This window comes from Sciurus vulgaris, assembly GCF_902686455.1.
Source record: "Sciurus vulgaris genome assembly, chromosome: 1".
Lineage (NCBI taxonomy): Eukaryota > Metazoa > Chordata > Mammalia > Rodentia > Sciuridae > Sciurus > Sciurus vulgaris.
Genome location: NC_136461.1, coordinates 77,105,729 through 77,129,391, shown reverse-complemented (window position 1 = coordinate 77,129,391; position 23,663 = coordinate 77,105,729). Strand labels below are relative to the sequence as shown.

Below are 23,663 nucleotides of genomic sequence, written 5' to 3'. Positions count from 1 at the left end.
CCTTCTTTTCCCATCTCCCTTCCCCCATTCTCCTTCCTCTACTTTACTAATCTTCCTATCACTCACCTATTTATTTACTTTGGATTTGTTCTTTATATTTATGTATAAAGGTGAGATTCCCTGTGGTATAATTATATATGTACTTAGCATGATTTTAAAAAATTCATTCCACATTTCCTCCTTTTCCCATCTCTCTTGTCTTCCTCTCAATTTCTTTTTTCTATTCTATGATCTTCTGTACACTGTTATATATTTAATCCTTCCTCCTTTTTTCCTTCATTTTGCTGTAGCTTCCACATATAAAAGAAAACATTTCATCCTTGATTTTGACATTTGACTCGCTTATTTCAGTTAGCATGGAAATTCCATTTCCATGAATTTACCAGCAAATGATATAATCTTATTTTATTTTTTATGGCTGAGTACAACTTCATTGTGTATATATATCATAATTTCTTAACCCATTCATTTATTGAAGGGTACCTGGTTTGATTCCGTAATTTGTGTTGTGAATTTTGCTACTATAAATATTGAGGGCTGTATTGCTATAGTACGCTGATTTTAATACTTTGAGATAAATACCAAGAAGTGAGATAGCTGGATCGTAACTATGATGATTTTTGATGAAGGTTAATATTCAATGTTTTAAAATGTTATGCCCCAGAGAATAATTAAAATAAAGAAAAAATATGAAATTGTAGGTGTTGATAGAAAAAGTATGCAAGGCATATGTTTGCTTTTCTTTGTCCTTTGGGCTATAATTTAAAAACACCATAAACTGGGAGCATGAAACAACATAAATTTATTTCTCCAAGATTTGTAGACTAGGAATCCAAGATCAGGGTGCCAGCATGGTGGAGTCTGAGAACTCTTGCAGGTTGTAGACTGCTCAGTTCTTGCTGTGTCCTCACTTGGTAGAAGGGACAATTAACTCCCTGGAGTCCCCTGTAAGGACACTAACCCCATTTATGAGAGCTGTTCCCCCATGGTCTAATCACTTCACAGAAGGCACCATCTTCCTAATTCCATCGCCTTCACTGTGAGAATTTCAACATAGGAATTTTGGAGGGACATAAATAATCAGTCCCTTGCATTGTGTGTGGTTTTAAAAACATAATGAATTCAAGAAATAAATAAGCAAAATAAAGATACTGTGTCCACCTACAACTAAAAAAGTTTTGTTTTTTTTTTTTTAAATGTAGGTTATTTCCAAGATGAGAAGGATACAAATCTTGGAATAAAAAAGTGGAGTCTATCTCTTGAATTCTATTGAATGAGAACTTGACATTTTTATGTGTTTTTTGGCCTTATTCAGTGCTGGGGAGTTTGGTGGAGATATATGTGGGTGCCATCAACAGCGGGATGGTGCCTTGTTTGGAGGATGCAGTGACCACTCTGACCCAGTGTAAGAACTCAGCAGCCGTGCAGAAGGCAGCTGACCACTACAGTGAGCAGATGGCCCAGCGAGTGGAATTCCCCACAGACACACTCCAGGAGCTGCTGAATGTGCACACAGCCTGTGAGAGGGAAGCCATCACAGTGTTCATGGAGCACTCCTTCAAGGACGACAAGCATGAGTTCCAGAAGAATCTGGTGGTAATTCACCTTTGCTTATATTCTTCCTGATCTTATCCTGGAATGAGGTTGATATTTTTTGGGGGCTGGGCCATGTTGGCGGCACCAGAATGGCGCCTGATCACATCGGCAGCGAGGAGGTTAATTGACATAAGCACACTCAGGTGATTTTCTCGTCCACGTACACAATGTATGCGCATGTGTTCTCCAGCACTAATTGCCTGCTCTGAGCATCTCACCTAATCTTTGCGTAAGAGGTGTGGCCCTGCTCTCCGCGTCCTGGAGGTGATATAAGCGTAGGCAGAGCGAGACAGAAGCGGCAGCAGCCATTACCAGAAAAGCTAGTAGAAGAAGACACACGCGGGGCAGCAGCCAGAGGGAAAAACACGCTACAGCAGCCGTTAGCAGAAGAAAAGCAGAAGCAGAAGACACGCCACAGCAGCCATTAGAAGCAGCCAGAGGGAAAAACACAGCAGCGAGTAGGGGCAGCTGCGGAAGGCAGATTGCGGAACAGAGAACTGAGACGCATCACTAGGGGACCTTAGGTAGACACACCCTTAGTTCACAGGATGCAGGACTTTAAGGCGTGGCAGGCCTCTCTCCTTCTAAGCTCTAAGAAAAGCCTGTCTTTCTTTCAAAGTTTCTCTCTTAAGCAAAGTTTCTTTCTCTCTGATAAGTGGGGTCTCTCTCTCTCCTCTCAAAGCAAGTAACAAGCAAGAAACAGTCTCTCTCTCTCTCCTCTCAAAGCAAGTAAACCTCATTTCCTCTATCCTCTATAAACAAGCAAGAAATAAGTGCACCAAAGAGAAAGATAGAAGTGCCTCAGTTTCCACTCCACCACCTATAAGACCCGTGCAAGTTGTTGCTGCAGGCGGTGACAAATATCCATGGATTTTGGAACCGCAAAGAGCCAGCGACAGATATTTATTTATTTATTTATTTATATTTGTGCTAGGGATCAAACCCAGGCCTTAAACATGCTAGGCAATCACTCCATCACAAAGCCACAAAAACCCTTAGACTCCACTTTTTTATTCCAAGATTTGTATCCTTCTCATCTCGGAAATAACAGATTTAAAAAAAAACTTTTTTAGCTATAGGTGGACACAGTACCTTTATTTTGCTTATTTATTTTTTTGTGGTGCTGAGGATTGAACCCAGTGCCTCACACATGCTAGGCAAGCACTCTACCACCAAGCCAGAACTCCAGCCCCAATAAGCTAAATTTCTGTGGGTAACAAGACTCGTCAGGCTACTAGTGTTCTCTTTAATTAAAGGCTGACACTTTGTTTTCTATTGCTGCAAAACAAATTATCCTGTACTCAGCAGCCTAAAACAGCATGCATTCATTAGCTCATTTAGGTCAGATCCTCGCGCAGGGTGTGTGGGTGTTCTGCTCAGTATACCACAAGCTGAAATCAAGATGTGAAATGAACTTACTTATCCTTTGGGCACCTGGGAGCACCTTTCATCTTCAAAACGCTAGTGATGCCTTCCATCTTTCCCTCCTTTCTAGTCTCTGATTTCCCTTCTGCTACAGCCAGAGAAAACTGCTTTAATGGGATGATATGGTTAGGTTCAACAGGGTGCTCTGTCCGTTTCCTAAATGAATCCTGTGCAATGCCACATAGTGTAAGCATAGGATTACTATCCATCATACTCACAGACCCAGGGACAATGCAGGATATGGACACTTAGGAAAGAACACTCAGGTGACAGCTTAATTCTGTGACTGGAGGAACTGTCACTGAAAGTTTTTCTTTCAGACTATCTAGAACTGACCTTAACGTGACAAAATTCTCTTATTTCATATTGAGCAAATCCAGCTGGATTGTAATTTGCAAGTAGAAACAAACAAATGCACTGATTCCTATATCCTCACACAATGAAACTGTCACCAAAAGAACTTGTAAAGCATTCAAAACTCTGCTCAGAACACACTTCACTCATTCCTGGGAATTAGGTGTGCCATGCATGTATTTTCATCTGTAGCAACCCACATTTTCTGAGGGAATTATACTTTCAACCATAATTAACATTTAACATTTTATGGGTGATAACTAGGGTTTACATTGCTATTATTCATACTATTACTAAATAAGTCAAAAAGTTTATGTCTTCCAACCCCATCATTTCACATATATTGAGACTGACCCTAAGGGAGATGAGGGACTTTTCAGAGTCACACAGTGAATTGGCCAGATGGGGGAACGAAGCACATCTTCTGACTCCTTTCCATATCCCAGTCCTCTCTGAGGCTGTCAGACTGCATTTTTCCGAGAGGATCCCTGTTGGACCTTCTTTATAACAACTTTTTTTTTTTTTTTTTTTTTTAATTTTACTTCCCTACACTCCCCTTCCAGGACACCATAGAGAGAAAGAAGGAAGCTCTCTTGATGCAGAATGAAGAGGCATCTGTCAAATACTGCCAGGCTCAGTTGAAGAAACTTTCAGAGCCCCTGATGCGAAGAATTTCAAGAGGAGCATTCTCTGTTCCTGGAGGCCGCAGTCTCTACTTAGAAGAAAAGAAGAAGGTGGAACTTGGCTACAAGCAGCTGCCCAGGAAAGGAGTGAAGGTGAGGAGTAAGAGGAGGGGGGAGGGCCAATAGGGTGTGGTCAGAAGGCCTTGTTGCTCCTACTGACACTCTAAGCTCACAGCATCATTTGTGAAGCAAAGGCAGAGAATGGCAATATGTTGACATTTATATCATTTTATATCCCCTATTAGTTAAATACTCTTAAATAAACTGGAAATAGTTTTCCCAGAGAGGATTTAGAACCAGGAATTCGGGTGAAACCAAACATTTCTCTTACTTATTAAAATAAAAAATTAAAAGGTGTTTTAATTTTTTTCTGATAAATACAAAAGATACACTATGAAAGAAATGACTTTGTTCTTGTGAGGCTTAGCACACTTCAGTTGGAAAAATAATAGTCAATGGTGTATGGAGTGATAGGTTTATCATGTTAATGGTAACTGGTGTGTACTGATAGTAGCAGAGAATGATGATGGACATAGTTGTTAGGAAACAGAATATTCTCTTCCCATACCAGGTACAGTTTCTGGTGATTTCCTTGCATTACCCACTTAATTCTCAGAATAATATAAAGTACATATTACTACCTTCCATATTTTATACCCTTGTGAAGTGCAGTGCATAGAAGGCCTAATAAGTGACCTAAGATCATACAATCAGAACTTATAGGGCAGCCTTTAGAAACTCAGAATTCTTTTTTCCTTTTGGAATTCTCCTGCTGTTTTCCATGATGGCTGCACCAATTCACATTCCCCTAGCAGTTCTACAAGGTTCCCTTTTCTCCACCTCCTCAGCAACATTTGTTGTCCTTTGACTCATTGATTATAGTCGTCCTCACAGATGTGCTGTGATCTCATTGTGGTTTTTATTTGTGTCTCACTGGTATTAGTGACGCTGAACACTTTTACAAATATCTGTTTGACATTTGAAATTTTTTTTTAAAACGTTTATTCAGGTCTTTTGCCCATTTTGTAATCAGTTAGTTACTTTTTTACTGTTGAGTTATGATTTTCTAATATGCTTTGTATGTTAACCCCTTATCAGATATATGGTTTGCAAATATTTTCTCCCATTCTATACATTGTCTTTTCCATTCTGAAACAAGAGCAAATAGCCATCAAGCTCATATTAAAATACAGTTGAGTTAGAGTAGAATAGTGATTAGCAGCAGCTGAGAGTAGGGGAAGGGAGATACTGGTAAAATATATAAACATGCAGCTATAGATGAGTAAGTGCTGCACACCTGATATACAAATGTGACTGTAGTTAAAATAATCTATTGTGTACATGAATGTTACTGAGAGTAGATTTCATCATTCTTATGACAATGGAAAATGTAACTATGTGATGTGAGCAACATGAAAATTGGCTTGAGTGTAGGAATTATTAAACAATGTAAACATATATCAGAACATCATATTATATACCTTTGATGTATACAATAGTCAATCTCAACAAAACTAAAAAGAAACTCAGAAGGCAGCCTAGAAAAGCTTCATGGTAGAGGAGGTAGAAGATACAAGTCAAAGAAACTGTAGATATGATCCTAAATAAGAAAGGTTAGAACAGATCCAGGCAGAAGGAAAAGGATGTGCAAATATCACAAACAATGGAGGGGTTATGTGTTTGTAGAACTGTCTCCACATCTGACTGGGGAGGTTGGTGGGCAGTATTCATGGGAGAGGACAATGGGGAGCTAGGAAGAGGCTGCACTAGAGGGTGTTCATGTCTCACCAAAGAGCATGGACTTTTGTTGTGTCCACAGGAGGACAGGAATCACTATGGTATCCTAAGAAGGATGCAAAATTTGAAAGTCCATTTTGTGATCTATTGAATAACAACTTCCTCATCAGAAAACTAGATCTTTATGCCTGGTGTTTTTGTTCCTTCTTGGTTCCCCAGGCAAAGGAGGTCCTTCAGAACTTCCTGCAGTCACAGTCTGCCATAGAAAAATCCATCCTCCATTCAGACAAGGCCCTCACTGATGGAGAGAAGGCCATAGCAGGTACAGAGGGGGCTGCAGCTCTCAGAGGGTGGGGAAGGTTCCCGCACAGGCCTTGACTATCTGGACAGAAAAACGTTCCAGAAACCAGAAGCTTTTTCCTGCTATGGAGCACATGCTCTGCTACCTCTGAGAGCAACAGGGAGGCCAGATAATGAGTTTTCTATCATATTTGGAAATGTACTCTGGCTATCACAGGTAAAGGAAGGATTTGGATATCCCTCTTGCCTTTTCTGAAATCAGTTTGGTTTAAGAACCTAGGATGATAGAGCCCAGGCCTTACTGTTTTTTCTTCCCTCGGTTTCTGAAACAGTTGAACGGGCCAAGAGGGAGGCAGCTGAGAAGGAACAGGAGCTGCTAAGACAGCAGCAGAAAGAGGAGCAGGAAGGGAAAGAAGCTCAAGAGGGAAGCTCAAAGGAACACATTGCTCAGTTGGAGAAGAAGTTGGACAGGAAAATGCAGAACCATTTGAGAAGGTTTGAATGGAATCTAGACCACAAGCTGAAGGTGAGTCTGGACAGGGCCTGGCAGTGCCTGACAGATAATGCGTTGGTTCCTCAGGAAGGGAAAAACCAACATGTCAAGCATGGGCATGATTCCAATGGGAAACTCAAAAGGTATGTGTCCCTCTAACTCCTCACATACACCTGGATCCTCCTGAAGTCTGTAAATCTATGTGACTCCAGCACCTTATATACTGATAGAATTCAGAGTATACACTGTCCCCTAGGGTGATGGATTAAGGTTTGTTGAGTTTATAGGATGGTCTTACTGTGTCCCAGTTGAATAGTGATCCTTAGGATTCATGGCACAACCATCAAAGAGATCAAAATTAGATTCATCTGGATGCATGTGTCAAATTTGATCTGATATAAAATGGAAGATGTTTGAAAGTTCTGAAATTGCTCCATTTATTTCCATAGCCTGATTCTTCCTCTATAACTAGAGTAATTTAAAGTCTTTGTCCCAACCAGGGGCTTAATAACCTGTGTTCTGTGCTAGGTATTTCCCATTATGTGTTAGAAATTCAAAGTCATGCTACTTCAGTGGAACCAATAATCAATTAGATTTCAATCGGCATGCCAAGAGAAATTATTTTCTTAGGATCTTAAAAATTATGAATATGGACGTATATTAATTGCACAAGTTAATGGAATTCACTATGATATTTCCATATGTGGGTAGACTGTGCATTGATCAGGTCTGTAGACCCTTCCTCTACCCTTTTCCTCTCTTCCTTCCTCCCTCCCAGCCCCATTCCTAGTCCCTAATATTCCCTCTTTTACTTTCTTGTCACTGTTTCCACATATGAGATATTTACCCAGGAGTGGGATAGCTGGATTATGTGGTAAATTCTAAGTTTAGATTTTTGGGAAAACTCCATACCATTTTCCACAGTAGCTGTACTACTTTACATTCCTGCCAACCACATGGAAGTATTCCTATTTCTCCACATCCTTTCTAGCATTTGTCATCATTATTGTTTTGACAATAGCCATTCTAACTGGAAGGAGATATAGTTTGAGGGTAATTTTGATTTGAATTTCCCTGATACCTAAAGATATTGAGCACTTTTTAACCTATTTATTGACCATTTGTACTTCTGTTGAGAAATATCTGTTTAGATTATTTGATCATTTCTAATTGGATTACTTGGATATTTTTTGTTGTTAAGATTTTGGAAGTTATTAATTCAATGTCAGAAGAATAGGCCACGAAGATTTTCATGCAAGGTTCCTCTTTAGTGTCGTTTCCTTTGCTGTGCAGAAACTTTTTAATTTGATGTAATCCCATTTCTCAATTCTTGCTTTTGTTTCCTCTGTTTTTGTAACACTGTCTAAAACATCATTGCCTGTGCCAATATCTTAAAGTATTTCTGATATTTTCCTCTAGTAGTTCCTGAACTTCAGGTTTTATACTTCAGTTTTGATCCATTTTGAGTTGTTTATTGTACAGGATGAGAGATAGGGGTCAATTTCATTCTCTTACATCTGGATATTTAGTTTTCCCAGCACCATTTTTTGACAAGTCTGTTCTTCCTTCAGAGTTTTTGTCAGAGTCAGTTCCCTGAGTCAAGACCCTCTCACAAAACAGTCACCCACTGAAGCAGTACAGTGGAAAGTCCATGAAGTCCCAGAGATGAGAATATGCAGGGATCTGAGCCACCCTTGAGCAGCGCAAACTCAGATAAAAGGACCTTTCTCAAGATGACTTCTGGCTTCAGCCCCTTGAGAGTTTGTTGGGAGAAGGAATGGACTTCTCCAGAGCAAACCTAAAGTGTAGACCCCAGGTCTCTTTATCTATTTAGACTGTATGTCTGCAGTGTATTGGCATGTACACTAATGGAGCTGACTGGGACCCTTTATTCTCATCAAGAGGAGACTTCCCAACACCTGACCTCAGTGCTTGGCAGTAGGGACTGGAACATTGTGTTTATCTTGCTATGCCATTGTCCCAAGATTCTGTGTTCACCAGGTGTCCATCTCTCTGTTGCTGAACTCCACTGCTTTCCTAGTGCCACTCACCTCCACATGCAGCTCCACAACTGTGACTTTGTTTCTAGCCCGCAGAGGAGAAGGTGAATGCTGGGTGCATCCATTCTGCAACCATATGATTCATGGCATTCTCTGGGCTGGAAAAATACATTTCTCTAACACAGCCAGGTGGTGCTGAGGAGATCCCACAAAAGTATGAACCATGGATTGTCCCATTATCCAGGTCCAAATGCCTGGAGACATCAAAACACTTTCTAAGGGGGTAAAGAAATAGACACATGTGAATAACTGCCAAGACCAGCATGACTTAATTTAGAAACCAGTGATGGGGGATTAGGAAAACACACAGCATTAAAAGAAAAAGCTGGGATCAGGTGGGGCACTGATCTCTGGTTGAGAACAATGACCCAGAGCTGGCTCGGCACGTTTATTATATAGGTTTTATCATCAAAAGGTTATTTGTGGGAAAGTTTCTTCAAAGTAGGCAGGCTTGAAGTTCACAGCACTGATGAGACATTATGGTTATCTTGCTATGCTCAGAATCCTTTATCCCTGGGAGCTAGTGTCTGAGTTTCAAGATCAAGACTGTAAACTCTGAACCTTTGCACAGTTTCCTTGGGCAGGGTATCACCATAGCAACTGGGCAAACTTAGACTTGTAATTTTGTACAGGGAGTTCCCAGTGCAAACAATGCACCACAACCATGAGGCAATCAAAAACCTTGATCCAAATCACTGCTCCCCACAATTAAATGCTGAAGTTGTTCAATGCAAAACTCTGGCTGTTAGTAATGGGATTTTCAAAACTGAACTGCTGCTCTTTTACAGATCCAAGAAAAACTTCTGAGCGAAGGATTTCAAAAGGAAGCTAAGAAGCTAAGAAAAGAGATAGATCAACTACGAGATGAACTAGAGGAGAGCAAAACCAAAAAACTTGCACTGAACCTTCACTGATCTCACAGATCCTTGATGTAGTTTCCTCTGTGTTAAGGGTAGGAACTGAGGCTGAAGCACTCTGGGATATAGTAAGGAATATATGTGATCTATTACAAGGGAATTCTAAGGAAATAATAAAATGAGGCTTCTTATTTTAATTATATAATACTGTTGCTCATTTCATAGCAGTTTAATTCATGAAAAATTTAAATGAAAAGCAATTTTCAAATAATATCAGGGACTGACATCCCTAGAAATATACCTAATTTTAACTGAATTAAATAATTTAAAGAAATGGGAAACAAATGAGAATATAATGAAATAATTCCTAGAGAAGTTTTGAGTTTTGAGGAAAGCAAAAAGATGAATGCCAATGAAGTAAACATTTGCAATTTGCATTTCAGACACGGTGATATCATAACTAATGATGAACTCTTATGAGAAGAGACAACCACATTTTCTAAAATCAGCAGAGATATGGTAAAAATTTTTATTTTACTGATAATAAAAGTCATGCAAAGTGAAATTATGAAGTTGTGTTTCACTTCATTTATGGGTAGGAAGAGTAATTTTGCCAGGACCCTGAGGTAACAATGGTTTGGTGAAATTGGTGACCTTTCTTATTTGCTATTGAGATTGTGAATGGTTGCTATTATACATTAAAAATTAGAATGTAGATATCTCTGACCTAGCAGTTCCACATTTAGTCATTTTTCTTATAAATCTATTTACCCAAGATGAAATGGACATTGTTAATGGCATATTTGTCACAGGATCATTAAAATGACAAAAGACTGAAAAACAAAACTTTAAAGTCCCTTGGTCAGTGTTAATGTTTTGATCTTAAATGTATCACAGAAGTTCATGTTTTGAGATCATGATATACAATTCAGAAAGGTTTAGAGGTGGAGTTTTGGGCACTGATGAGAGTTGTAATCCATTTGATGGATTAATAATTGAATGGACTGTTAACTGTAGGTAGGTTGTGCATGCCTGGAGGAAATAGGTAATTGAGATCATGCCCTTGTGAATTATATCTTGTCCCTGGCTCCTCAGGTGCCCTCTGTCTTTCTCTTGGCTTCCTGGCTACCATGAGCTGAGCAGCTTTTCTCTGCTATGTCCTTCCAGTGTGACAGTTCCACTTCACCTCAGGCCTAGAGCAGTAGAGTTCACTGACCAATGACTGAACCTCTGAAACCCTGACCAAAATAAACTTTTTTCTCTCTAAGTTATTCTTATTATACATTATGGTCACAGTGTCACAGAGCTGACTAACACAATCAGTGATATGATTTTTTGATATGGTAAACCTTGAGACATACTTTCAGAAGAATACTCTGCATTTTCACTAATATGAAAGGGGAAGCTTCGTTGTTATTAATATGAGAACATCTCCAAGATGTATTGAAAGTGAAAAAGAGGATGCAGAAAGTGTGTGTGTGTGTGTATATATATATGAGACCACTGGATTCAGAACATAATGTATGTGCACATATGTTATTATCTACCTGTGCAAACACACAAAAGAAACTAGTGTCCATGGTCACAATAGATTGGGACTTGGATAGCTGAGGTAAAAAATGAGAAAATACCAAACTTTATATCTTATGTTCTTCCATGCTTTTAACACTTTAGATGAATCTGTCATTTATTCACACAAATACATGGCTGGGAAAGCTTCTAGGACAGGATAAAAGCTTTTGATACTATTAGAAATAGTATAAGTCAGCCCAACAGGAATAGTTTACTCACAAGAACAGGGAACTAGAAAGACCAAGACCTGAATCCTGATTTTGTTTTCATTATGGCCTTTCAATTGTCCTTAAAAGTTTACTCCCCAGTACATGTTCAAATATAACTCTCCTAAGATACTAAACTGGAATGGTCTCTAAATTCCTCCCCCCCATATTTATAAAGATGATGAATTAGAAGGGAAGTTTTTCTTCAGGATTAACTCAACATTTCAGGATTTCTTTTAAGCTGTCTAATGCTTAAGACTTCCAGCCAGAATGAACTCTAAGTCTGTAATTTTGCCAAATACTAGGTATGGGCTGATTAAACACTTGAGTTGTGATCCAGTAGGGCACCAGCTGATCAGGTCCTCACCCTATTCCTCAGTCTCTAGGGCTCTCAAAATGAAGAACATGACTGAAACTAGTGCTGAAGCAGCTCACCGAAGCAGAAGGACCTGTATGTTAGTGTGAAACTGCTTCCTGTCTTCTCTGAAGGACTGGACACTCCATGAGCCTTGAGTTCTTCAAATTTCTCACTCACAGAAACTACTCAGGAATGCCATCACGTGCATCTTTGGTTCCTAACAAAAATAAAATGCTTAAAATAGTAAACAAAGTGCCAGAGTCATGCAAACCTCATTCCTGCCATAGTCCTTCTGTCATTCCAGGCTGGTTCTGCTGACATAAAACCATGCCTTTTATATGAGGATCATATTCTGACAGGTTCTGCTTATTGTCCACAAAGCCACAAGACAGCAAAATGGCAAACACTCCTTATTTGTTCCTTCCTTCTAACGTCCTAACTAAGAGCACACCTGTGCTTTCTTTAGGATCTTAAAGTATTACTTTAGTCATCCTTCAGTTTCCCCAATGAAACCATTGACAACAGAAGTCCTGCCGTTGAGCCAGATTCCAAGGAACTGCTGTTGTCACTTAGAAAAAGACCCTGAATACCGCACATTGGGAGGGACTGGTGAAGGGCAATATGGGGGAAGGCTAGAGTTCTGATGTCCCATCACATCTTCCCAACACATGTGACCAGCAATGGACTGTAAAACCCCTCCATAAGGAAATGTTGACATGAAATTGTAGCTATTTATCATGAAGAGATCAAAAGCAAGGTAATAAAACAATGAAAGCACAACAAAATGATTCTCTACCCGGTTTAAAGTTTAGTCAAAAGTCATCACTTGTTAGGTTAAAGTTTATACATACCCCAAATAAGTTTCTAGGCAAAAGTCCTCTCTTGAAAATCAACATGTATTTGTTAAAAATTTGAAGGTACAATGTGACGCCGTCCAGCAGGGTCAATTTGGCACAGGAGACAAACGAGTAGCGAGACTCTTGAACTGGAAACGGTTTATTGATGATTCAGAAACCCAGGAACCAACCGGTGCTCAAGGAGAGCCGGCTTATATCCCCTCCAGGAGGTGAAGGGTAGGGCTGACGCCAATTATGCGAAGATTAGGTGAGGAGCTAGCTGTCCAATCACGGTAAAGGTCAAAAGGAGCAGGCATGATCAGGAGCACTTAGGAACACCTGTGCGCGCATTGTGTACGTGGACTTAATTGAATACGGCCAATGATAAATCATCTGGGTGTGCTTATGTTAATCAACCTCCTCACCACCGATGTGATCAAAACAACCTCTGGCTGGCTGCCAGGCGCCATCTTGGCGTAGTCCGCATGGCATAGCCCCCAACAATGGTTCTATTTCAAACTCCTTCTCAAATGTTTTTTAGGAAGTCAAGTGCATACCCACCTCCTCTACATAGTATTTGGGCCACTTCTAAAACCCCTTGTGCCTGTTTTCAAATAGTGTCCACTTTGCTAGTGCCACCTTCTTACCTGTTGGTGCCATGTTTGAACAACCCAGATTAAATCAGTGTTTTCAGGAAACTATTCTGTTATTGAGAAGTTAGGGCTGGGAACTTGTTGGAAATACAAAGAAATGAAGCAGACCTCTGTCCAGGAGAACTGGAAATAACATAAGGAAGCAGGAAAGCTGAGGAGAGAGCTACAAGCTCTCCTTCCGGCCTCCTCAGTCTCAGATTACATTCTGTTACACAAACATATAATCTCAGAGAGGAAGTAAGAACATGTAACCAAGCTGCCTGTGTCCCATTGAGAGGCCTCTGTGAAGCAAAGTCTCACTAGAAGCGGATTACAGGGAGGTTCTCAGGCAGGTTTTCTAGCCTAGAAATAAGACCAGAAACAAGATCCACCCCCTGTAGTGAGGGAAGCAGGCAGCAACTCCAGTCCCAGAAACATGGCATGTCTGCTGTGGGCTTCTAGGACTGCTGTAACTTAAGTCGCGTTTATGAAAAAGAACAGGGACCTGCTTACTTCTTTTAAACAATCACATCCTTTAAGGCCTACTGACATCATTATTTCTATCAATCCTTATATCACTTAACCAAACCTTTGTTCTTTAATGTAGAAAAAATTCTTCCTGGGTTAAATCACCAGATCTTAAGATAATCATTTCAGATCAGGTTAATGACATGATGGACTGTTGACCATTCCATGGGTGTTAGCTGGAATCGACTTTTAAATACCTATGGTATATTGTTTATACAAAGCAATGGTTGAATATAGAGCCCCAAATTCACATGTTGAAATCTAACCCCAACGTGAAGGTATTGGGAAGTGAAGCCTTTGGAAGTGATTCGGTGACAAAGGTGGATGCCTCCTGAATGAGAATAGTGTCCTCTTTCTTTAACTAAACAGGTCAGATCTGTACCTTTTTCCTTTACTATGATACTGTCATGGGCTAAGTCACCCTCATCTTTTTCTTGAAGTACTTGTTTTTGCCCAAGTGGCTACTTGCTATCATATTGTCTCTGTCTAATCAATTGTATGCAAAACAATCAGAGTCATCTTTAATCAAGTTGCCTTTGGTACCCTTCTGAAACATCCATTGGACTAATATGAAATTCATACTCTGTAAAGGTCTCATATAATCTAATGTTTCTAATTTCACAAAATTCATCTATGTTTTCTTTGTTGTTATACTACTGACAATGTTAGTTCCTTTTTATTCTTGCAAATTGCAAACCCTTTTCTTTCTCCAGTTGTCTGCATTTTTGATCCTCTGCTGGCAGCAGGCAGAACTGACTTGTTTTCTTCAATGCTCTGCAGGAGTGCTAGTCTTTAAGAGGTCTTCTCTGACCTTGTTGTCTCATGTGGTCCTCTGTTTAAACTTAACACAGTATGAAGACATATTTTAAAATATCTTTACTTATTTATTTTATGTCTTTTCATATGAAAATATAAACCTATAGAATAAGAAATCTGGCTTCTTTATTGCCAAATTTCTATCAATAAGAACACGGGATAAAACATCAGGTACATAAAAAATACTTACATGAATAAAAGAAAAGTAAATCAGAATGCTTATCTTTGTCTCACCGTTTTGGTGATGTGGTTAAAGCTAACTTTAATAAAATTTTTGAGTAGGGTACATGTCTTTGTGTTGCAGACTACCTTGTAGACTAGCACATCCAAATCTTACAATGTTGGCTGGTATGATCCAGTGTAAAGAACTTCTGACAGTGGGAAGATTTAAAAAAGAATAAGAAAAATAGAGGTCAAGTTTCTGAGACTCAAGGGCAGACAACTAGACTGTAGCAGCAGCATCAACCATCCATCCACACTTCTGTCCTGGCACCACAGGGTACTCAGTTCTCTTTTCCTCAACACGGGGCAAATTGGCTAAATGGGATGTGATATTACTGTTGTTAGAAATGTATTAACTGCTGCTGAGATCCTTCAATTAGATGTGATTTACAGTGACTTTGAAACGAGTGAGAAAAGTGATGCAGACAATGTTTTGTGAAACTTTTGAAGATATATTGTCTCACCCATTTCTTCCTTACCCTATTCCTGTCCATAAACATCAGACAACACCTGACTGACCCATGAGGTGTTATAAATTCTCAGTGTCTTAGCATTCATAACTTTAGCACCCCTGAAGGGAAGCTATTTCTACCTGATTCAGTCACTACTGTACCTCCTGATACTTTAACTTATCTGTGTTACCTGAAACATAAGAGTTAATAAATAGTGGTTGATTAAATTGGTTTGTTTTTTCCTCGGATGGTTGAAAGGTCTTGATCTAATTGCAATACCTTCACTGACTTAAACTCTTTTGGAAGTCAGACTGGTTGAACAGGTAAATATCTCCTCATGTGCAGCATGGCTTCTCTCTCATCCAGTGCACTGATGGGCCACATAGACATGAATACATATTTTCTCACAACTGGAAAAGGAATTAGCAATTATGAATACACCAGACTTTAAAAGGAGGGAGAGGGACTGTGATCTATATGAGCTGGTTAGATGGCACAAGGTTGCACATCCTTGTCATGGAGAAAGCACTGCCTTCTATCTTGTGGTACTTGTCATCCAGGGTGGCTCTGTACCCAGGCTGCTTAGGTGATCTGCTGTCACTGTGTGTTGCTTGCTTGCTGTGTTCAGGCTTTCTTCTGCTGGACCCCACAGTGCAATCTGAAACCAAGGGCATCTGAATGTGGAGTGTGTCCCACTCTTCCATACTGAACCACACACTGTCTTCCTAGGATTTTGGTAATATTAAGAAGGTGAGGCCACCAGTCCCAGAGCAGTCCTTTTTATTCTGGCTTTTCTTAGCTCTGTGACATTCTTTGTAATTTAGCTGTTGTGATCCGTTCCTGAAATTTTGGAGTTCAGCTGTATGGAATGAGGCTTCCTTTGGTTTCTTCAAAGATTCTATCATATAATATAGTACTAGGAAAAATCTTTCATTTCTCTCAGAAATTAATTCATTCTCATTAACCTGAGTCATTTCATCCATTTCACTAAAAATTTTATTAATAAGCTGGGCTTAAGATAGTGGCCAAGTACTATAGATGTAGTCCAACAAGGAAAGGCCCTGCCTCAGACAGCCATCAACACTGCTGAGGAGACCATGTGTTTGTATTTAATATACAATACCATGTGATCAGTTCTCTGATGTGAGTAAGCAAGGGAGGTTTCCTAAAAAGGAGAGTAACAGGCATATATTGACAGGTTTTTTTTTTTTAATGGTTTACAATGTCTTTATTTTTAAAATTATTTTTTATTTTTACAGACTGCATTTTGATTCATTATACACAAATGGGGTACATAATTTCACTTCTATGGTTGTGCACAATGTAAATTCATACCATTCATGTAATCATACATGTACATAGGGTAATGATGTCTGTCTCATGCCACCATTTTTAATGCCCCCTCCTCTCTCTCATTTCCCTCTGTGTAATCTGAAGTTCCTCCATTCTTCTCTCACCCTCCACCCCCCACCCCCTTAGATATCATCATCCACTTATCAGGGAAAACATTCAAACTTTGGTTTTTGGAATTGACTTATTTCACTTAGCATGATATTCTCCATTTCCATCCATTTATCTGCAAAAGTCATAATATTCTTCTTCTTTATGGCTGAATAATATTCCATTGTGTATATATACTATATATACTACATTTTTTAATCCATTCATCTGTTGAAGGGCCTCTAGGTTGGTTCCACAATCTACCTATTATGAATTGAGTTGCTATAAACATTGATGTGGCTGAGTCACTGTAGTATGCTAATTTTAAGTCCCTTGGGTATAAACTGAGGAGTGGGATAACTGGGTCAATTTCATCTTACTCCAATCAGAATGGTTATTATCAAGAACACAAACAATAATAGATGGCATGGATGTGGGGAAAAAGGCACACTTTTACATTGCTGGTGGAGTTGCAAGTTGGTGCAGCCACTCTGGAACACAGGAGGTTTTAAAAGATGGTTTTGAGTGTGTTCGTTTTTATTTTGGGGATGGAATGAATGAGAACTTCTATTTCTGTCTCCCCCACCTCTCTCTCTCTCAAATCATTTTTTGGAGATTAAAGTGGAAACAAGATCTCCACTTCAATAGACTTACATTTCTATCTGTGAAGAAGTACAGTCTATCATGACATACAAAACAAAGATACAGACAAGGCACCAAAGCCTATTAATGTTTTTCCTATGTTCAACTTTTGCTCTTACTCAATTGCTTTTTAAAAATCGTTAGAATTTGGAAAGTTGGGCACATTAATAATTTTTCATTTTCAAATTTCCATATTCCAGATTTAGATTAGGGTTTTCATTTTTTCAAGGTATTCCAAGAATCCTATCAGGTTTTGACTACATCCGACTGCAGCTTATTCAGTGTTTTAGGCAACACAAAAACAGCTTTTCCTTTTTATAAAGCTTTACATTCCCCAGCACCAGAGCTTGCTTCGAAGTCACATCTTCTGTACCTAGACACTCTCTGTGCTAGTCAGAGCTAATAACTCTATGTTTATTTTATTTTAATGTTATTTTGTTTCTGTAAGATTTTCTCCTTAGATATTGCTTTTGTTTCTTCAAGCCCATATTTTACATATATTTTATCACTCAAATAAAATTTCCAGGAAATTCCATATTGTACACACACTCCTTCTCTAACTCCCAAAGATTTGGTTCTCTTTTGATACAATATTTTTATCCAATACAATGGCTATTAGTTTTACCACTCAGATCTGTTATTAATATGTAAATTCTTAGAACATATTAGGATCTTTGTAGCCTCTAATTTTAATGTTTGTAATAACTTGAGATAGTCATTTTGAGTGTAGCAATTGCCATGTTTATCTTTGTTTCCCTACAACTAAGCAAAGTATGTAACTTTTAGTACTACCCAATACATGTTTGATTTCATTAAATTTAATTTGAATGCTCATTTGTGACTAATGCAGTGTATATAATATAGCTGCCTTATTGCCATGTGAAAACTTTCTTTTATTATTAAACAACTAATTGCTCATTGGACACTATTTATTATACTTATTTTCTCATTTCATTACATTCATTGAAACAGAGGCCCTTTGAGGAAAATATTGTTTGAATTTTTTTTCATAGAGGAGAAAAAAATGAGTTCACTGAGTTCACAAAAAGTATCAATGTAATCGTCAAAAGCAAGATTTGATGTTAACTCTGTTTTCAAGGTGCTTTGTTTATGTGTTGATTGAATATCAACAATCCAATCAATAAATGGGCCAAGGAACTGGACAGATACATTATAGAAGACATACAGGCAATCAATAAATATATGAAAAGTTTCAACATCCCTAGTAATTAGAGAAATGCAAATTAAAACAACTATAGGATTTTAAGAACACAAACAATAAAAGATGTTGACATAGATGTGGGGAAAAATGCACACTTACATTGCTGGTGGAGTTGCAAATTGGTGCAGCCACTTTGGAAAGCAGTGTGGAGATTCCTCAGAAAACTTGGAATGGACCCACTTTTTGATCTAGTTATCCTAATCCTCGGTTTATACCCAAAGGAATTAAAATCAGCATACTAAAGTAACTCAGCCACATCAATGTTTATAGCAGCTCAATTCGTAATAGCTAGATTGTGGAACCAACCTAGATGCCCTTCAACAGATGAATGGATAAAGAAAGTGTAGTATATATATATATACAATGGAATATTATTCAGCCATAAAGAAGAATAATATTATGACTTTTGCAGATAAATGGGTGAAAATAAAGAATATCATGCTAAGTGAAATAAGTCAATTCCAAAAACCAAAGTTTGAATGTTTTCCCTGATAAGTGGATGATGATATATAATTGGAGGGAGTGGAGGTTTGTGGGTAAGAGAAGAATGGAGGAACTTTAGGTAGAGGGAAATGAGAGGGAGGAGGGGGTTGGGGTATGAAAGATGGTGGAATGAGACAGATATCTTTACCCTATGTACATGTATTATTACATGAATGATATGGATCTATATTGTGCACAACCACAGAAATGAAAATGTGTACCCTATTTGTGTACAATGAATCAAAAAGGAGTCTGTAAAAAAAAATAGAAAATGAACAGAGAAAAGACTTCTAGGTGCTTGTTTTAAAATGCATGTTTTAACTGTGTGATCTTAAGAATGACATGTGGATTGTTACCCTGGACGCGCTTTTGAGCAGCACATTAATCTACAACAGCATGGGCACTATCAATAATGATGCCTTGGAAAAGCTTCCAGTTTATGAAGAAATGTATGGAAATGAAGACCAACCTGCATCCCTTACCTGTGACTGAGTTGTCTTTGGTGGAGCAAAGAGGACCCAGGGAAAGGGAAAGAGTTTGTAATGATTTTGTAGGAAGTGTATGGAAATTGTGGCTAGCAGCTCCTGTTCCTTAACCAAGTCCTAGTTATGTGACAGAACTCACAGAACTAATCAGGGTGAAATCTTTACCAAGTCCTGTTGGAGTAGGAGATTCCACAGAAATTGTGAGTTTCTATTCAGTCTTTGGACTGTTCTGGATTTCAACCTGAAGCTGGAGGTAGATGGTCACCAACCATGAAAAATCAGCTCCTGGAAAACACTTTGAGTCTGATTCCAGGTATCAAGAATGTTGCCAGGTTTGGACAGATGGTAGGAGTTGGGGTCTCCATCATCTCTGGAGTTACATTTGTTCTTGAGACTAGATCAATGTCTTTAGACATGGTGACTGGACTCTGGTTTATAGTTACCTGATATGTTCTGCTGACTGGAATTAAACTCATGCAGGGAGAGGAGGGCCTTAATGAATATATAAATTGTTAAAAAAAAACAATTTTCAGTTAAGATAATTTGTTTCATAACATCCAAATCATAGTTGGAACTGAACTTCTCCAAATACCAGACGTACATGTTTCTTATTGTGCTTCTCCCTTTTTGTGTTGAAGAAATCAATGGGCAAGATAATTGTTAGACATAAAATTGCAATAGAGAACCAGTTTTGCTCAGTTGTATTTATAACAGCATAGGAACCAAGGAATATGTAACCTTTTAGCTATTGGATAGTTATACCCTCTACAAAAATAATTCTATGTCCTAATTAGATTTAGAGCTCTTTTCAGTCTACACTTTTTCAATACATCTGATATCTGCCAGATCATCTATTTTTCATTCTCTATCACATAATTCTCTTTATTCTAACATTAATTTATGCTGATGCTATTTAAGTTAACAAATTATCTTAATATATTGAATTTAGGTGGGTGAGTACCCCCCCAAAATCCATGAATTTATTAAGTAGAAGGAAATTCTTTAAGTTATATTTAGGTAGTGTTTGGTCATTGGAATTTATAGCAAAAAAATACACAATTCTATTTGTATTGTGTGAAATCTTATGAATGGCAATCAAAAGTTTTCTTTAATGAACAAAGTGTCATCTGACCCTTGTCAATTTTGCTCTTATTATTCTCTTTTTGTTGCTCCTCTTCATACAGTCCTATATCAGCAGGCATAGACCAGAGAGACCATTCACTAATTAAGCCATTTGGTAAACATCTGTTTTAGCAGTGTGTTGCTGTCACCAAAAAATCTGGCAATGTAGAGGAACCAATGTATTTTGGCTCACAGTTTTAGTGGTTCAGCCCATAACCAGCTGACTCCATAGCTCTATCCCTGAGGTGAGGCAGAACATCATGGTGGTAGGGGGCCTGGTGGATGAAAACAGCTCAGGAGCTGACAATGAGGAAGGAGAGAGAGAGAGGGGCGGGGGGAGGGACAGAGAGAGAGAGAGAGAGAGAGAGAGAGAGAGAGAGAGAGAGAGAGAGGGCTCTACTCACCTAGGACAAAATTCAAACTCCAAGTGCACAACCCAGTGCGGTATAACCTCCAGCCATGCCTTACATGCCTACAGTTACCACTCAGTTATCATACCATTGGCATTGATTAATTCACTGATTAGGTCATGCCTCTCATAATCTAATCATATGACCTCTGAACATTCTCATATTGTCTCATGAATGAGCTGTTGTGGGACACCTCATTCTAAACCACATTTGATAATCCACATACGATTCTTATTTCTCTGGATATTGGCTCTAAATTTCTTTGCCTTGAAAAATGCTTCCTACTGTTTTATTTCCAGAGATATATCATTGATATGAGTTTTATTTTTACTGAGGCATTGAATGAATTTAAAAAATAGATCTGTAAGAACAAACAACTCCAAAGAACAAAAATCCCCAGTCAAAATTCTTGAGCTGCTTTGTCCCAAAACTGTGCTCACTGCAACTTCATGCTCTTTCTCAGGTGAAAGTCTCAAAGCTAAAAATTCCAACATATCTAGGCATAGCTTTTCAAATTGGATTTTTCATCTTTGACCAGTCAAACTATAAAAAGGAGTTCCTAGCTCACACTGAGGACATGTTGAAATATTAACTAAAAATCATCAATTCCAGGAACAATAAAAAAATTTTCTATTCTTAGATCTTCACCAATGCAAGGACCAAGACCCTCAGGGGAGGAGTCAAGGTCACTGGGAATGGTGAGTCTCCAATTCTCCTCCTAATTGGCAGGTGGAGAGAGACTTCAGGGGGCACACAGGTGACCCTGAGGTATTCCACCTGCTGGTGCTGTGCTCCCATTTGCCAACATCTCCCTTTGGTCCAGGGGTATCCGTGAGGTCAAAATACTTGCCCTGTTTCTCAGAATGTGCTGCTTCTCCTGAGGCATCTACCAGGAGATGGCAAAAGGGAGCCCTGCATGGGAAACTGAGGAGTGCTTTCCACACTCCTCTGAGGAAAGAGAACTGAAGTCCACTCCCCAACTGAGAGACCAATAACCAGATTCCTGGTGTGACATGGAACATGGATGTCAGGTAGCTTCTTTGTCTCACAAATGAAATCCATGGATACAGGATGAGAGCAAAGTAATAGGCTTTATTAGAGTATTAAAAAGCAGAGCTCCCAAAGGGTTGAGGTTCCAAAACAGGGATGCCAATGGATATCTGTTGTCTAGAGGTTTTAAAAGGCATATCTGATGACCCAGTTCAGGTGACTGATGGGGTGAGGGGGTCAATCAAACTCTTCATGTTCTGAACTTAATAAGCCAATCAAAAGTGCATAAGTTTAATGGCCTCTTTACATAATTAAGAGGACCCATCCAACCTTGTGGTTTGGCATGTCTGTTGCAGAGAGGAAGCACTTTAGTAAGGGTAGATTTGGTGGTCAACCATTGGTAAGGGTAGGAGTAGGGTAGCTAAAGAGGAGCGATGTGGTTGAAGTGGTCAGGGGCAGTGACAGGATGTTCTACAGGTCTGATGTCTCCTTCCAGGAAGGCATGATATTCTCCTCCCCTCTTCACCTTCTCTGAGGCCCTTATCCTGTCTGTCTATGGGTCTTCCTGCCTGATATAGGCAGAGGCATTGCTATGGAGTCACCTCTTCCACCTTTCTTCTTCTGTCCTCAGACATTGATTATGTAGTTGTGCCGTAACAGGTATTGAAAAAATAGAAAAGATGCTTCTTAAGATACAATTTCAGTCTTAAAAGATTGTTTATTATATGTTGATTAAAAATAAGTTGATTAATTAAAAAATAATAGAAGAAAGTGGAGGTGGTAGGTAAAACTAATGAGCAAAATGTTGAAATAAAGTGATTGTTCCTTGTATTAGCTACATTCAATTCTCCATATATTTGATAAGGCTGGTTTTACATGGAATAGTTAACTTTCAGTCTCTCTAATCAACTACCAAGTTTAACTGCTAAATGATTTAAGTTTGTTTATTCTGCACTGTTTCTAAACAAATGGTCCAAACAATCAAACAAAAACAGCTACATAAATTACTTTCAAGTTCAGGTTTTTGCTCCATTTCCTTTTGTGAGAATAAAAGAAAAAGTCCTCAGTTTGTTTCAAACTTCCTCTGTAAAGTAGCAACAGAAAAGTGGGAGGAGGAAATGGAGCAACAGTGACTGGCAGCTTTTTCTTGACCATACTGGTCTGCACAAGAGTGGGGCACAAATGCTCACTCACAACTTAATCTTGAGTGTAAAAACCTTAATTTATGATTCAAAGTTGGATCTGAGGGATGGAGAGGCAAGGGAGAAAGTAGCCTGAGAGCCTGATCTACAGAGTTCAGTTGCTGGCTTTGGTTGTTATTACCTTAAAGCTACCATCATTGTAACTGTGGCTTTTAACTCCATATTTTGTTGTCCACATGACTTAAGAGACAGCATTGTTTCAAGAAATTATTAGTCCATGTTTTTAGGCATGTAACATATGAAGATGTAATTTCATGATGTCAATAACTAAAAGGGGTGAGGACTAAGCTCTTAAAGGATAAGTCTTTTGTATGTTATTGAAATGAAGCTGGTATAAGTTCTTATTAGAGTCTTATGGCTTTAAGATATTAAATATGATCCCATTCTTGTGGTTGTACATGATGTGAATATTCACTGTGGCATATTTATATACGAACATAGGAAAACTATGTCTGATTCATTCCGTGGTCTTTCCTATTCCTATCCCCCCTTTTCTTCATTCTCCTTTTCTAATACTTTGAACTGCTATTCTTTCCACCT

At 38.7% G+C, this 23,663-nt stretch overlaps 1 protein-coding gene across 1 annotated transcript in view; it reads left to right on the top strand.

Annotated features, from left to right (window-relative positions):
* LOC306668110 (guanylate-binding protein 3-like) overlaps positions 1 to 10,487 on the top strand; it is a 29,770-nt gene extending 19,283 nt beyond the window's left edge. Inside the window, 6 exon segments of the mRNA XM_079151174.1 lie at positions 1,316 to 1,596; positions 3,939 to 4,151; positions 6,015 to 6,117; positions 6,428 to 6,621; positions 9,437 to 9,553; positions 9,556 to 10,487. Of these exon segments, the coding sequence (XP_079007300.1) occupies positions 1,316 to 1,596; positions 3,939 to 4,151; positions 6,015 to 6,117; positions 6,428 to 6,621; positions 9,437 to 9,553; positions 9,556 to 9,687 (1,040 nt within the window). The 3' untranslated portion in view covers positions 9,688 to 10,487.
* Positions 10,488 to 23,663: the final 13,176 nt, after the last annotated feature.